We start from the raw sequence: 14,305 nt of genomic DNA, 5'->3' as shown, positions 1-14,305 counted from the left end.
TAGCTTCCTATTAAAAATATGAATCTGAAAGACAGATTTGTGAGGGGTGTACTCGTATATGCTGAGCACTGTACATTGTTTCTTCCATTGTAATGGTAAATAACAATGGAAAATATTTCACATTTAATTTTATTGTCACAAAAATCAAGAGACTTTTCTTGCATTTAATAACTTTAACGACATAAACGAGTACACCCCTCACAAATCTATCATTTAAAATTAATATTTTTTATAGGATGCTATAATATATACAATATTATATTTGTGCATACAGCATATAAAATTAGTCAGTACTGAAGCCAAATCTGGAGCCAAGCAAACAAAAACAAAACAACGTATGATATCAGTACAAAAATTACTGCATGTTTTGGATGTCAACTTTGTCTGTCACACCCATTACAGGTCTCTCAGTCTGCTGATGACTGGAATCAGGTGTGTTTGGTTAAGGAGGCATGGTAAATGTGCAGATCTGGTGGTCCTTCAGGAATGTGGTTGAGAAACACTGCTCTATAATAATTCTTTGAGGTATGAGTTGAGATCTTCTATCCTTTAAGTTATGATCCCACTGAATACTCTGTTTGAAGTGTTTAAAAGTCTTTGAAAGCACAGAGATGAATTCCCTGTTGCCTGTAATAGCCAAGCACCATTGGGTCTCTCAAAGTGTTCAACTCATGTAGTCGATCTGTGGACTGTGAAAAGTCATCCGGTCCTTCTCCGCATCCACCCTGCTGAGGTTGACTGGGATATCCTGGATGCACCATGAGCTCTGCCGTAACCGGTCGGTAGCAGTCGCTCGCTGCATTATTGTTGGACTGTGTCAGTATCAATGGAGAAGATACACCGTCATCCAGTGAAGCTTCCAAAGCATGCTTCAGGTTGGACAAACACATGTTCTTACCCATGGTGCTCAGGCCCAGGTACACGTCAGGCCATCTGAGGAGCCATATAAAAACAGCAATGAGTTCATTTGGTTTTATCTGGGAAATTTAGATTTGATTAAACATAATACAGTGGAGAAAATAAGTATTGAATGCGTCATGTTTTCTCCTGGGAGTAATATTTCTAAAGGAGCTGTTGACACTACATTGAACCAGATTTGGTAAAAACCCAAACAATACAAACATAACAATAAAACAAACAAAAAAACTGTAATAACGATGAAACAACACGAGAAAGTACCGAACTACTGAAACGTATTGAATACTTCATATAGAAGGCTTTTTTGATGATGGCAGCTTAAAGACGCCTCTTATATGGAGAATGAAGTCACGTGCATTGCTCAGGTGTGTGTTTTTCACAGACTTCAACAAAGTGTAAAAATCTTGATGGTTCTGTGGTTCTCGTCTATCAAATCTGAGCTTTAATTTGTATTCTTTATTGGATTCGGATCAGGTGATTGGCTGGGCCATTCCACAGCTTGATTTTCTTTCTCTGAAAGCATTTGAGTTTCCCTGGCTGTGGTTTGGATCATTGTCTTGCTGAAATGTCCACCCTGATTTCATCATCATCCTGCTAATGTAGGTGTTGGACTGAAGCAGCTGATAATCATTTACACTGACGAAGGGCAGAGAACTGCTGAAGACGTACTGAGAGATTTCAGCTGCTGTCTGGTCTTTCCATGTTTTTCTACACCTCCTTTTCTTCATGTGGTCAATACTTTTTTCCTGTGTCATTTCATTTTTTATAACAATTTAACTAATTAGATTTGTTTCTTTGCATATATAGATTTCTTTGGTTGTTACCAAAATCCAGGGAAAAAGTCAATGGCACCTTTAGAAAAATGTTTCGTATTCAATACTCATTTTCCTGCTGTGTGGTTGGCCAGAAGCCACAGAACACATCTAATTTGTAGAATCACTGCAAATTTTAACCATGACGCAGTGAAAGTTTATCATCTGCATGTGTTTTTAAGGCCTGTGACTGCGCACTGCAAAAAATGCTTTTCTTAATATTTCTTACTTGATATTTAAGCTACAAACAAGACTAAAAATTAAGAAGCATCTTCTAGACAAGCAAAGTCTTGTTTTTAGAAATAATATCGTGTTTTTTCTTAACAAGCAAAATAATATGTGCAGAAAAGCATTTTTTCCATTTTAGACTCCCCAGAAAAACTTCAGCTATTTATTCAAACCATCTGGTGAAACTGTAGTCATACAACAATAGTTATCGCAGAAAAATAAAAAATCTCAATATCAGATTTTTCTAATAACGTGCAGCCCTAAAATGTAGACAAGATGTAGAAATACAAAATGCATTTAGGAGATTTTTTTTAAATAACATTTAGCAATAATTAATAACAATTTAAATTTTTTGGGTGAACTAACTCTTTAATTTGAATACTGATGTTCATCGATTGTTCAATGATTTATATGTAAATAAAAACCTTAAAAAAAAGAGTTATTATACATGTGACCCTGATTCACAAAACCAGTCATAAGTGTCAAGTTTTGACAATTTAGAATTATTCATCATCAATATCAAATCCAAACCAGTGGTTTATGGTTTGTTAGGACAGGACAATATTTGGTCGAGATGCAACCATTAGAAAATCTTTAATCTGAAGCTTCATAAAAAAATTAAATATTGACAAAATTTAAATTTAAGTTGTCCAAATTCCCTTCTTAAAAATTCACATTACTAGTTAAAATTTGTGTTACAGAATTTTTGTTTACAAAATGTCTTCATGAACATGATCTTTACTTAATATTCTATTGAATTTTGGCATAAAATAAAATCGACAATTGACTCATACAATGTATATTTGGCCATTCCCATAAATGTACCCATGCAACAAAAGGTTTTGTGATCCAGGGTCACTCACATGTATATAAATCTTTATGAATAATTTGAAGCATCAAAGTTTTGTGTTAACTGGGGCAATAGGAGGGACAAAAATCTCTCAGATGTTATTTATAAAAATCCTGGTTTATGTTTCTAAGATGAAAATTGTTGCGTCGCAAACCTGATTCCATGCCGATGAAAAACCTCAATAGATTCAAGGGCATTTTTCCACCTGCGCGTAGAATTCTCTCAAATGGGACGGGAGGAAGTTGCAAAACCTCAGACCGGGCTCTATAGGGACCCGAGTGTAGGTGATCCCAAAATCAGAGAGAACTTGTGCGAAGACCTCTCGCACCTCTGAAAAAATGGTTTAAAAAATTATATTCAGCAAGGACTCATTAAATAGAGTAAAAATGAAAATGAACACATCTATAATGTGTTTCTTTTGAAACAAATTTAATAAGTTTCCAGAACAATATCAAGCAGAATGACTTTTTCAACACTGATAATATTAAACAAAACATTTCAATAACAAATCAGTATGTTATAACGATTTCTGAAAGGTCATGTGACACAACACTACAGTAGTGAGGCTGAACATTCAGCTTTGCCTTCCACAAATAAATATCAATTCAGACCATATTCAACTGGAAAACATATACTTTAAATGGTAATAATATTTCACAATATTTACTGTATTTCAGACCAAATACAGCAGGTAAAATAATTATTACGCATGTCACCAATTTTCTCAGAAAAACATTTCTGAAGATGCCGTTTTCACCAGATGTTGGTAACAACCAAAATAATCCATGCATACAAATAAAACTAAATTCATTTGTTAAGAAATTGTGTAGTAAAATGAAATTACACAGCGAATAAGTATCGAACACTTATCTCAGTATTATTCAGCAACCCTGCTCCTCATCAGTGTAAATAAATATTAGCTGCTTTAGGGGCGGTACACACCAAGCCATCTGGTTTTCATCTGGACCAAAAAGCTGCACGTGAACACACCGAATGGATGAAAGCAAACTAAATCGAGAGTGCGCATTCTGTGTCTGAGTGGGAGGATGCGTCTTTCCGCACACAGTATCTGTTTCTACAACAAGAAACCGTTATCTAGACCAGTGGTCCCAACCTTTTTCTGACTGAGGACCGGTCAACGCTTGACAAGTTTACTGCAAACCGGGTAAAATCTGATCGGTCAGTTTTTGTCACATGACTCCTGGTGCGCTCGTGCCTTTCAGACACCTGGTTGAATGAATGCCGCGAGCACACCACGAGTCACATCAAATTTCTAATCAGCCAATCACATGGCAGCAACTCAATGCAGTTAGGAATGTAGGCATGGGCTTGACGGTTTGCTGTAGTTCAAACCAATCATCAGAATGGGGAATAAAGGTGATTTAAATGACTTTGAACGTGGCATGGTTGTTGGTGCCAGATAGGCTGGTCTGAGTATTTCAGAAACTGCTGATCTACTGGGATCTTCACGTACAACCATCACTAGGATTTACAGAGAATGGTCAAAAAAAGAGAAAATATCCAGTAAGCAGCAGTTCTGTGGGTGCAAATGCCTTGTTGAAGCCAGAGGTCAGAGGAGAATGACCAGACTGGTTCAAGCTGATAGAAAGACAACAGTTTCTCAAACTAACCATTCGGTACAACCAAGGTATGCAGAAGAGCATCTCTGAACGCACAACACGTCCAACGTTGAGGTGGATGGGCTACAGCAGCAGAAGACAACACCGGATGCCACTCCAGTCAGCTAAGAACAGGAAACTGAGGCTACAATTCACAGAGGCTCACAAAAATTGGCCAATAGACGATTGGGAAAACGTTGCTCTGGTCTTATGAGTATCAATTTCTGCTGGGACATTTAGATGGTAGGGTCAGAATTCAACATGAAAGCATGGATCCATCCTGCTTTGTATCAATGGTTCAGGCTGGTGGTGGTGGTGTAATGGTGTGGAAGAAATTTTCTTGCCACAATTTGGGCCCATTAGAACTAATTTAGCATCATGTCAACGCCACAGCCTACCTGAGTATTGTTGCCATATGTCCATCCATTTATGACCACAGTGTACCCATATTCTGATGGCTACTTCCAGCAGGATAAGGCACCATGTCATAACGTGCAAATCCTCTCCGGCTGGCTTCTTGAACATGACAGTGAATTTACTGTACTCAAATGGCCTCCAGTCACCGGATCTCAATCCAATACAGCACCATTGGGATGTGGCGGAACGGGAGATTGGCATCATGGATGTGCAGCCGACAAATCTGCAGCAACTGCGTGATGCTATCATGTCAATATGGACCAAAATCTATGAGGAAGATTTCCAGTACCTTGTTGAATCTATGCCACGAAGGATTAAGGCAGTTCTAAAGGCAAAAAGGAGGTTCAACTCGGTACTAGTAAGGTGTACCTAATAAAGTGGCCGGTGAATCTTTATACCAGGAAAATTCATGACATGTACAATACTTATTTTATCTGCTGTAAATGCAGCCAAGAAGAGCAAAACATATAAAATCTTCTCAAAAATGTTAGATATTAAGTGTACAGACTGATATTTACTACCATTACCTGGCAACACGTGCACATGCTGGTGTCCATCCATATGGTAAGGCATGTGGCCAATCAGTTCACAGAAGCGATTCACCTGGGCTCTAAGCTCTGCCTCCACCTTTCACACAGAAAACACAACACGTATGAATGAATCAGACAAACAGGTTTTAAATCGCAAAGCATTGTGGAGTGTTTCATGAATAACTAACTTGTCCTTGAACTTGGAAATACAACAGGTTAATTTGCAATGAAAACAGTCCAGAATGACCAAGCTTCACTAACAACATGTATATCAAAAAAAGGTCAGAGAGACAGTGAAAAGAATATAAAATATATTACATGAGTTTTTGGTGCAAACGTACTTAGTAACGACTCATATGGAAAATGTGTATATTAAATGACCACCTTTCTAGCTGAGTGCCAACTGCAGTTCAATGCGTACATCAGTCATAACTCCTCATATGAGTAAGATAATAAGGCTCTTTCATGCTATGACTTGAGCAACCTTTAACACTGCTATATAACATCAGATGTACAAGTGCAATATCAAACAAATATCAAACATGCACAGACTCAAGTTGAACACATTACATGTGTGTATCTACAATATTTTGCCTTAACTATTGTATATGTATGCTTATTCTGTAGTCATTTGTTTTAAGGGTTGGGTCGATAGACGATGCCATCATCCATTGCCGATGGCCGATAGGCATCATGATGCTAAGCCAGGGGTCACCAATCTCGTTCCTAGAGGGCTGGTGTCACTGCAGGGTTTAGCTCCAAACTTGCCTCAACACACCTGCCTGGATGTGTCAAGTATACCTAAGACCTTGATTAGCTTGTTCAGGTGTGTTTGATTAGGGTTGGAGCTAAAATCTACAGGACACCGGCCCTCCAGGAAAAGTTTGGTGACCACTGTGCTAAGCCGTCATCGCGATCCTCCGCCCCGCCCCATCGCATCGGCAACCCGCTTGTGAAAAATCCACACTCAGGCCCCGTTTACACTAATACGTCTTAGTTTTAAAATGGCATCTTAAAACGAAAACGATCCACATCCACACTGGCGTTTCACCTAGCATTTCTGTAAAAGCCCTCCTTTCACACTAACCGCTGAAAACGCACATTACGTGACCACACACACACTCTGTCATGCACTGCAGCGTATGCGTGCGTCTGAGCTCCAGCAGTCAGCATGTGCTTTGAGCACAAACCCCAGAGAGCAGTGCACGTTGGACAGTTTATCAAGGATGTACCGCTGGATCGCGTCCTACTATAGTTGTTAAACGTAATATTTAATTCATCTTGACTCCATCTAATGACTCTTCAGTCTTTTGAATCTATCAGGTAAAGTCACAGCATCAGTACACTGCTTCAATCTTTCGCTTTCACGCTTGTACTTAGTAATTTTAGCGAAAACCTCAGATACTGTTTGTTGGTTCCTGTTAGTTGTGCACCTTTTTACCAACCAAGTTTGTCGACGCTTTTATTATGACACAGATCAGCTCTGCCTATTCATGCCAGAGTCCCATGGAAAAAGTGATTGACAGGTGGTAATTTGTGTGTAACTTGGTTATGGGTAAAACAAAGACCATGTGGGTCAGGTAGTTGAAACTGTAGGCTACAAATAATTAATTCGTTATAAATCAATTAATTATTCATAAATAATTAATTGACTGCCACCTACGACGATGATGCCATCGTCCATCGTGATGTTCTACAATAGACACTGTACGATGCCAAATTGGTCGACGTCACCCAACCCTATTTGCTTTATCAGTATCGCAATATTCCACCAAATTTTCCTCAGTTAGAGCAAGATCATGTCTATCAGCTCATAGTAACCCGTGTTAGCTACATCTTCGCAAATTCTTGGTTGATCACCATCGGCCACCAAGATCATAGTCAAAAACAGACGAATCGTCAGTACAGGCGGCAAAGAATCAATAACGGGAAAACAAGGCAAGGATTAAAACACAGAAAGACTAGACAGGATTAACGCTTTGGAATGCTACAAGTTAACAGGGAACAAGACTCAGCCAAGAGTGTGAGAATGTGAGGTGTATAAATAGTCCAAGTAATGAGTCAATCATGAGCTTCAGCTGTCTGTGTCAGAGTCTGAATGATTGTCAGCTGTGGCAGGAGAGATGAATGCAATGACTTCTGGGAGTTGTAGTTTATATCAGTAGCGCATATGAAGAGTTCTGCAGCAATCTGCACAGACTAGATCATCGGTGATCGTTACACAATGGGAAATATATTACATTGCCCAAAAGTTTTTGTGGCTTAGTCTGTATATCACACCATGAGTTGGTATAATGACTATTGGTGTATCAGATGCCTTTTGTGCCGACTGCCATTAGAATGTTAAATACTGTGCTTTAAGTATGAGTAGGGTTAATTAAGTTTTGAATGTGATTTATGTGATGATATTAAATGTATTTGTGTTGCTTGTTATTTTTTTTTTAACATGTTTGATGTGAATGCTGATGTGGTTGTGTGGTGAAGCCATAGACTGTAAAATACATGGACGTAGCATCCGTGACGTCACCCATAGGTTTCTGAAGAGCGCAAAAGAAGCCACAAGTAGGCGCGGCCAACCGTCGCCATTTTGTTCGCGCGTCATCGCACCCACGGCGGGATACCAAACAAGGGCAAAGAGGCGGAGAGTGGGCGGAGCTACGGACACCTGCTGGCACTTTGCTTAGACCTGGCAGACAGAATTTACTTAGGGAGAAACGCTTGATACTTTATTACCTGCGACTCGTTTGTGTTCTGACCACATGTGCTTGGCTGTACACTATATCAATAAAGTGTTTAGACTTTTAAAAACACTGCTGTAATACATTGAGCCACTAAACATTGCTCTTATGACGTTTTTCTACAGGAGGTAAACGCGAATTACTTCCAAACACTTCAGATGTGTGTGTGTGTTAGTAAATGCAAGACTATTGATGAACTCCAGCATAACACTGCATGACAACTCTTCAGATGACTGTTCTAAAGCCTACAGCTAATCAATCTGTCACATTCTGGAGTGCTTTACGGGTCTAAAGAAAAATATTAATGATAAATGATCTTAAATAAAACAAATACATTTACAGAGATGGTATACAAGTATATAACTTTACTCACATGGGAAACGGAGGCCACGTGAACGGTTTGTGAGCACAATTAAGTGCACACAGCATCCCATATAATCTGATAATTGTAAGAAATAAGTCCAAAAGGCAGCTGACTGTGTAAAGCCACATAAAACAAAACAAAAATACGATGAACATGCCGAGATCAGTGGCTAATCTGCCGGATTCAGCTCAGGTGAAGTGACGGCGACCAGCGAGACCTAGCTGTCACCCAAGTGGCCACGCCCTTAATTATGCAAACTTAAAATAACCTAATATAAAGGAAACGGATGAGTTATAAAAAAATTCACCCCCCTCACAGTTGTCATGGAGGGTAATAATAGCTATATGAACCAAAATCGTTCTTTGTACCAGACTGTAAACACCTTTTTTTCTGCTGTAAAGTTGCTCATTCTAACAGTGGGCTCAATTGCAACTTGCTCTATTATGGAGCCAGGACTAGCGGAATTTTGATGAATTGCAGTCTCAGTTACTTCCGTATTGGCCTCCCGAGGGAGAGCGGGAGGTTGCCGCTTGGGTGAAGCCAGAGATAAATTTCCACTTGTTTCCACTTTACTGCAACAGGCCTGTTCCCATGTGACATTTGGTTGGTTAATTGTTTGCATGTTTCTATTCACCTCTGACATCTTGAGCTGACCACTGTGCAAAACTTCCCTGAAGCCCATCTTGCCATGAAAGAAACCATCCTTGTTGAGGAGTGTTGAACACTTCAATTCCTGAGACACTGGAAGACCTTCGGAGAGATTCGCATGGAGTCCAATAGGGATGTGATACCTGTTCGTCACAAGCAAAGATGACATTTATCGAGATACTGTTTTAGATTTCATTCATTCATTTTCCTTTGGCAAAGTCCCTTAATTATCAGGGGTCCCCACAACAGAATGAACTGGCAACTATTACAGCATATGTTTAACACAGCGGATGCCCTTCCAGACGCAATCCAATACTGGGAAACACGCATACACTCACATTCACACTCATACACTATGGACAATTGTAGTTTACACAATTCACCTATACCGCATGTCTTTGGGACTGTGGGGGAAACCAGAGCACTCGGAGGAAACCCACGCCAACACGGAGAGAACATGCAAACTTCACTCAGAAATGCCAACTGGCTCAGCCGTGAGTTGAACCCGACTTGAGCCACCATGTCACCAAAGATTTATTCAATATTTTGGCTAGTTTTAGCGTGTTTATTTAGTTAATTAAAATAAATTAAAATTAAAAGGTTTTTATTAACGGGTAGCCAATTTGTTTAATCTTTGATGCCTTTTTAATGTGGGTTTGGCGTCGTGTACCAAAAGCACTGGGATAAACCCAGTGTCCTACCAATTTTACCACAATCTTTTCAGTTCATAGACATGTTTAAGATTATTTAAGACCTAGAACATAATACTTAAGTTAATTTAAGACCCCAATGAAACACTGAAGTTTCACTTCCATAGTAATGAATATCCAATATTTTCCAAGCAATTTCTTCTGGAAGCATGGTAATAGCTAGTGATTTGTAAATGGTAAATGATCCTGATTTGTTGCACAAGGTTTCTGCTGTTTTCTGTGTAATTGTTGCGTTGTAAATTAGTTTTTAATTTGTGGTTTGTATCAGACGGCTTTGTAATGAATGCAAACAGCACTGTTTAATGCTTATGTAAACAACTGCATTTGCTCAATCTAAAGATAAACATTCCATGCAGTATGCAGTTCAAATAATTAATGTTGCATTCTGTGATACATCTCAAAAGTAATACAATGTCACCATTTATCAGTTTGTAAAATCAGTAATGGCACCAGCAGAACCTCCAACATCGCAATCTGGATCCCTGAAACACGTTTCGCAACTCTGTAGTAAACAAACATTGTCAGCACATGTGCACAAGATCTTACCTCTATACTATCTACCCTATCAGCTTTTACAGTCGGCCTACTCTTATCTTTGGCAAAAGGTTTAACATGTTCACGTGTCAGAAGGGAGATTTGTGTAAACATAAGAGACTTGAAATGAAAAGTAGTGACAGTTTTAACAGCAGTACCTTTTAGCCAGCTCTGCCGCGTGTTTTGCCGACACTGCATTCACCAGGAGAGAGACATTGGAGATCCCACCAGCTCTGAAGCAATCCACAATCCCCTGATTTCTCCTCTCGCAGTACCCAAAATCATCTCCCGTCACCACCAGCTTCACTTTGGGTTGAGGCATCTTCTCCTCGCCGAGCTGATGAAAGAGAAAAACACAAACTGGTATCCCTTCTTATGATTTTGTATAAGGGCTGCACAATAAATCTTTCAGCATCAATATTACAATGTGCGAATCTGCAATAGTCACATCGCAGGATCTGCACTGTTGTGTTGTAATTAAGATTTTTTTAGGCCTCCATGTGACTATGCAGGATTTCAAGATATATATATATATTTGTTTTTGAATGAATGACAGCTTCTAATTATTTAAATTTTTTGGGGTTTTTCCTCTTTACTAGGGTAGGACAGTGGAGATTTCAGACATGACAGCATTGGGAACAGAGATAGGGAAAGGATCGGCAAAGGACATCGAGCCGGGAATCGAACTCGGGTCGGCAAGAGCACGTCGGTGCTATATGTCGGTGCACAGTACCACTAGGCTATTGGCGCCGACAGGATATCAAGTGAATTTAAACCATTTGGGCACTAGCAATGATCAAATGCATAGCTTTAACAAGGAATAACTTCATCTAAATTTACTATGACCTTTCATGTGAAGCTGCTTTGAAACAATCTACATTGTGCTAAACAAATAAAGGTGAATTGAATTGAACTGAATTATTTCTACAATGAAGACTTTAGTAGTCAACATTCGAAGTGGATCACAAATGTTTTTCAAATTTGTCCCGAGACAAGAATGGATGTTGTTAAATGCTTTAATGAAAGGTTTTATTTCATTTTACATTAGATCTTTTAATGTCTGTGCCTCAATACTGTTAAAACCATAAAGCACTGTTTATTTAATTTGTATCTTTGTTTTTATTAAAAGTGCAGTAGGTAATTGTCTTCAGAAACATATTTTGTTGTGGTGGTTATAAGTAAATGATCTAAATGTATTTATAGGTATTTTTATATTCTGGATAAGGCATAAAACTAAAAAAATGTCCAACCAATTAAATATTGTCGCACCAACAAATAACCCAATTACGACAGGCATCTCAAACAGCCTCTTTAAGCAGACAGATACGTCACTCACGCGTATACGTGAAGCACGGATCTAATCTTGACAGAGAGACGTCATCGCAAACTCTGCATAAAACCTGAACTTCTTTCTGAAAGACCAACGTGGCCTTGTATGCATGAAAAGAAAGATTGTTTCTGAAAGGGCTTCTACCAAAAATGCAAAATCAAACTTTTCTAAACCCCGAATCAATATTGGAATTACTTTTGCACGCTGGAGGGAAATGACGTTATGCACTTCAAAACAACGATCTGAAGAGTGACACTTCAGCTGAAGTATTTCTTTTAAATAGGTATGGTTTAAAACTTTTTTAGCCACACAGAGCTTATGTAGACTGTGTTCTTGTTTATGAATGGGGTTATATGCACAGAAGTGTTGTTAAGCCACTGAAAACGTACTGCAAAAAATATTGGCTATTTTCCAAGTTCATGGAGTACATTTTACAGCATCAATAATATAGTTGGTTAAATAGACCTGAGCATTCGTTTAGTTGTTCAAGTGTGAAAGGAGCTGAAAACAAGCAATGTACAAGGATCAGCGAGCACAATTGAAAATAAGAAGTCACTCGTTGTCTTGGTAATGTAAACATAAGTGTAATGTAAAAAGATAATAGGATATTTCTGTTTTCACCACTCCTTTTTTTCTGATCTGATTTTTATTTAGTTTAACAACAAAACTTAAGTAAATGTGCTCTTCCGCCTAACCAGTTTTACTGAGGTGAAGTTTAATTTATATTCACACATTCGTTCATTTTTGAACAGTGACAGCCTGTGACAGTTTTGGGGAAATATAATTCCTGCACCCGCTGGTCTGTCAACAACTACGCTTGATTAAGTGCGTGTCTCTATAAAGTTTTCTAACTGGTGTATGACATGGTATAGTGTTATATCTAATCAGGTCATGACATGAGGCAGCATGGCTTTGGACGGCAGGGGAGGGTCGTAAAATTTCTATGCTATTATGCTAATGCTAGCATTCTGGCAGATCACCTACTGCACCTTTAATTTCTGCTCGTTATATATTTATTATATTTTTGTACATGTGCAAAATCATCACAATCAATATAAAGTTATGAACCCCTTCCAAATAGAGTTATGTCATATTGTAAAATTGTATTCATATCGCAATATATATCGTAGAAAAACAAAATATCACAATGTCTGTTTTTTCCAATATCGTGCAGCCCTAATATATAATATATTATATATATATATATATATATATATATATATATATATATATATATATATATATATATATACACACACACACAGTTGAAGTCAGAATTATTAGCCCCCCTGTTTATTTTTTCCCCAATTTCTCTTTAATGGAGAGAAGATTTTTTTTCAACACATTTCTAAACATAATAGTTTTAATAACTCATTTCTAATACCTGATTTATTTTATCTTTGCCATGATGACAGTAAATAATATCTGACTAGATATTTTTCAAGACATTTCTATACAGCTTAAAGTGACATTAAAGTGACCTAGTTAATTAGGTTAACTAGGCAGGTTAGGGTAATTAGGCAAGTTATTGTGATTTGTTCTGTAGACTATCGAAAAAAAATATATAGCTTAAAGGGGCAAATAATTTTGACCTTAAAATGAATTTTAAAAAAATTAACAACTGCTTTTATTCTAGCCGAAATAAAACAAATAAGACTTTCTCCCGAAGAAAAAATATTATCAGACATACTGTGAAAATGTCCTTGCTCTGTTAAACATCATTTGGGAAATATTTAAAAATGAAAAAACAAAAAAAATCAAAGGCGGGCTAATAATTCTGACTTTAACTGTATATATATATATATATATATATATATATATATATATATATATATATATATATATATATATATATATATATATATATATTGTTTATGTTGTTTGTGTGTGTATATAATTATATATATATATATAATATATATATATATATAATATATATATAATTTATAAACATAATAATTATTACTAGTTGTTTTGCCTGAAATAAAACGCCACTAATTTGTTTTCATCATTCTTGACAACTATGTCTAACAGTAATTTTATTAATTTCCTACCTGAAAATGAATAGTTGATTTAATCTTACCTATTATTTTTATCCTGAACTAAATCATTGAAACGTTAGGGTAATTAAATAGTGTTTTACATTTTAAACTACTGGCTAGCTCTACACAAATACATTAAGTTTACTTACCTGTCTTGTGTTATAACTGTTACTTTAAAGATTCAACAAATGGTGGTAGACTCAATAACATATCTCTGAATCTAATTACCGACCTTAAATAAGACAAATGTCCAATATGACCTCAGGCAGTCTTGGAGAGTCTGTTAATGAAAGTCATTTCCAACAGGAAACGCGTCAATATTATGAATCGTAACTATGAAACCCACGTCATTCAAAGGATAATGATATCTGTTCAAATATAAAACGAAACGATGATGCGTTGTCTCCGCCGCAGAAAGCTGATTAACGTTACCGGGGAAAACACCGGCTGGTGGAAAAAAATACAGACTAACCTTGTAATTCACTTTAGCTGTGTTAGCACGAACAGCTGCCACTGAATTTACGACGTACACATACACTTAAAGACCTAACATAACTTATACACG

At 37.4% G+C, this 14,305-nt stretch overlaps 1 protein-coding gene across 1 annotated transcript; it reads right to left on the bottom strand.

The window, feature by feature from the left end:
• Positions 1–516: 516 nt before the first annotated feature.
• Positions 517–14,009, bottom strand: LOC130228913 (carbohydrate deacetylase-like). The gene is given in 7 exon segments (XM_056457413.1): positions 517–933; positions 2,963–3,004; positions 3,006–3,138; positions 5,372–5,471; positions 9,111–9,267; positions 10,527–10,705; positions 13,973–14,009. Coding segments are annotated over 6 exon segments (942 nt in total). The 5' UTR covers positions 10,691–10,705; positions 13,973–14,009; the 3' UTR covers positions 517–587.
• Positions 14,010–14,305: the final 296 nt, after the last annotated feature.

This window comes from Danio aesculapii, chromosome 5 (genome assembly GCF_903798145.1).
Source record: "Danio aesculapii chromosome 5, fDanAes4.1, whole genome shotgun sequence".
NCBI classification, from domain to species: domain Eukaryota; kingdom Metazoa; phylum Chordata; class Actinopteri; order Cypriniformes; family Danionidae; genus Danio; species Danio aesculapii.
The sequence above is the reverse complement of the archived record's forward strand: the minus strand, read 5'-3'. Positions and strand labels throughout refer to the sequence as shown.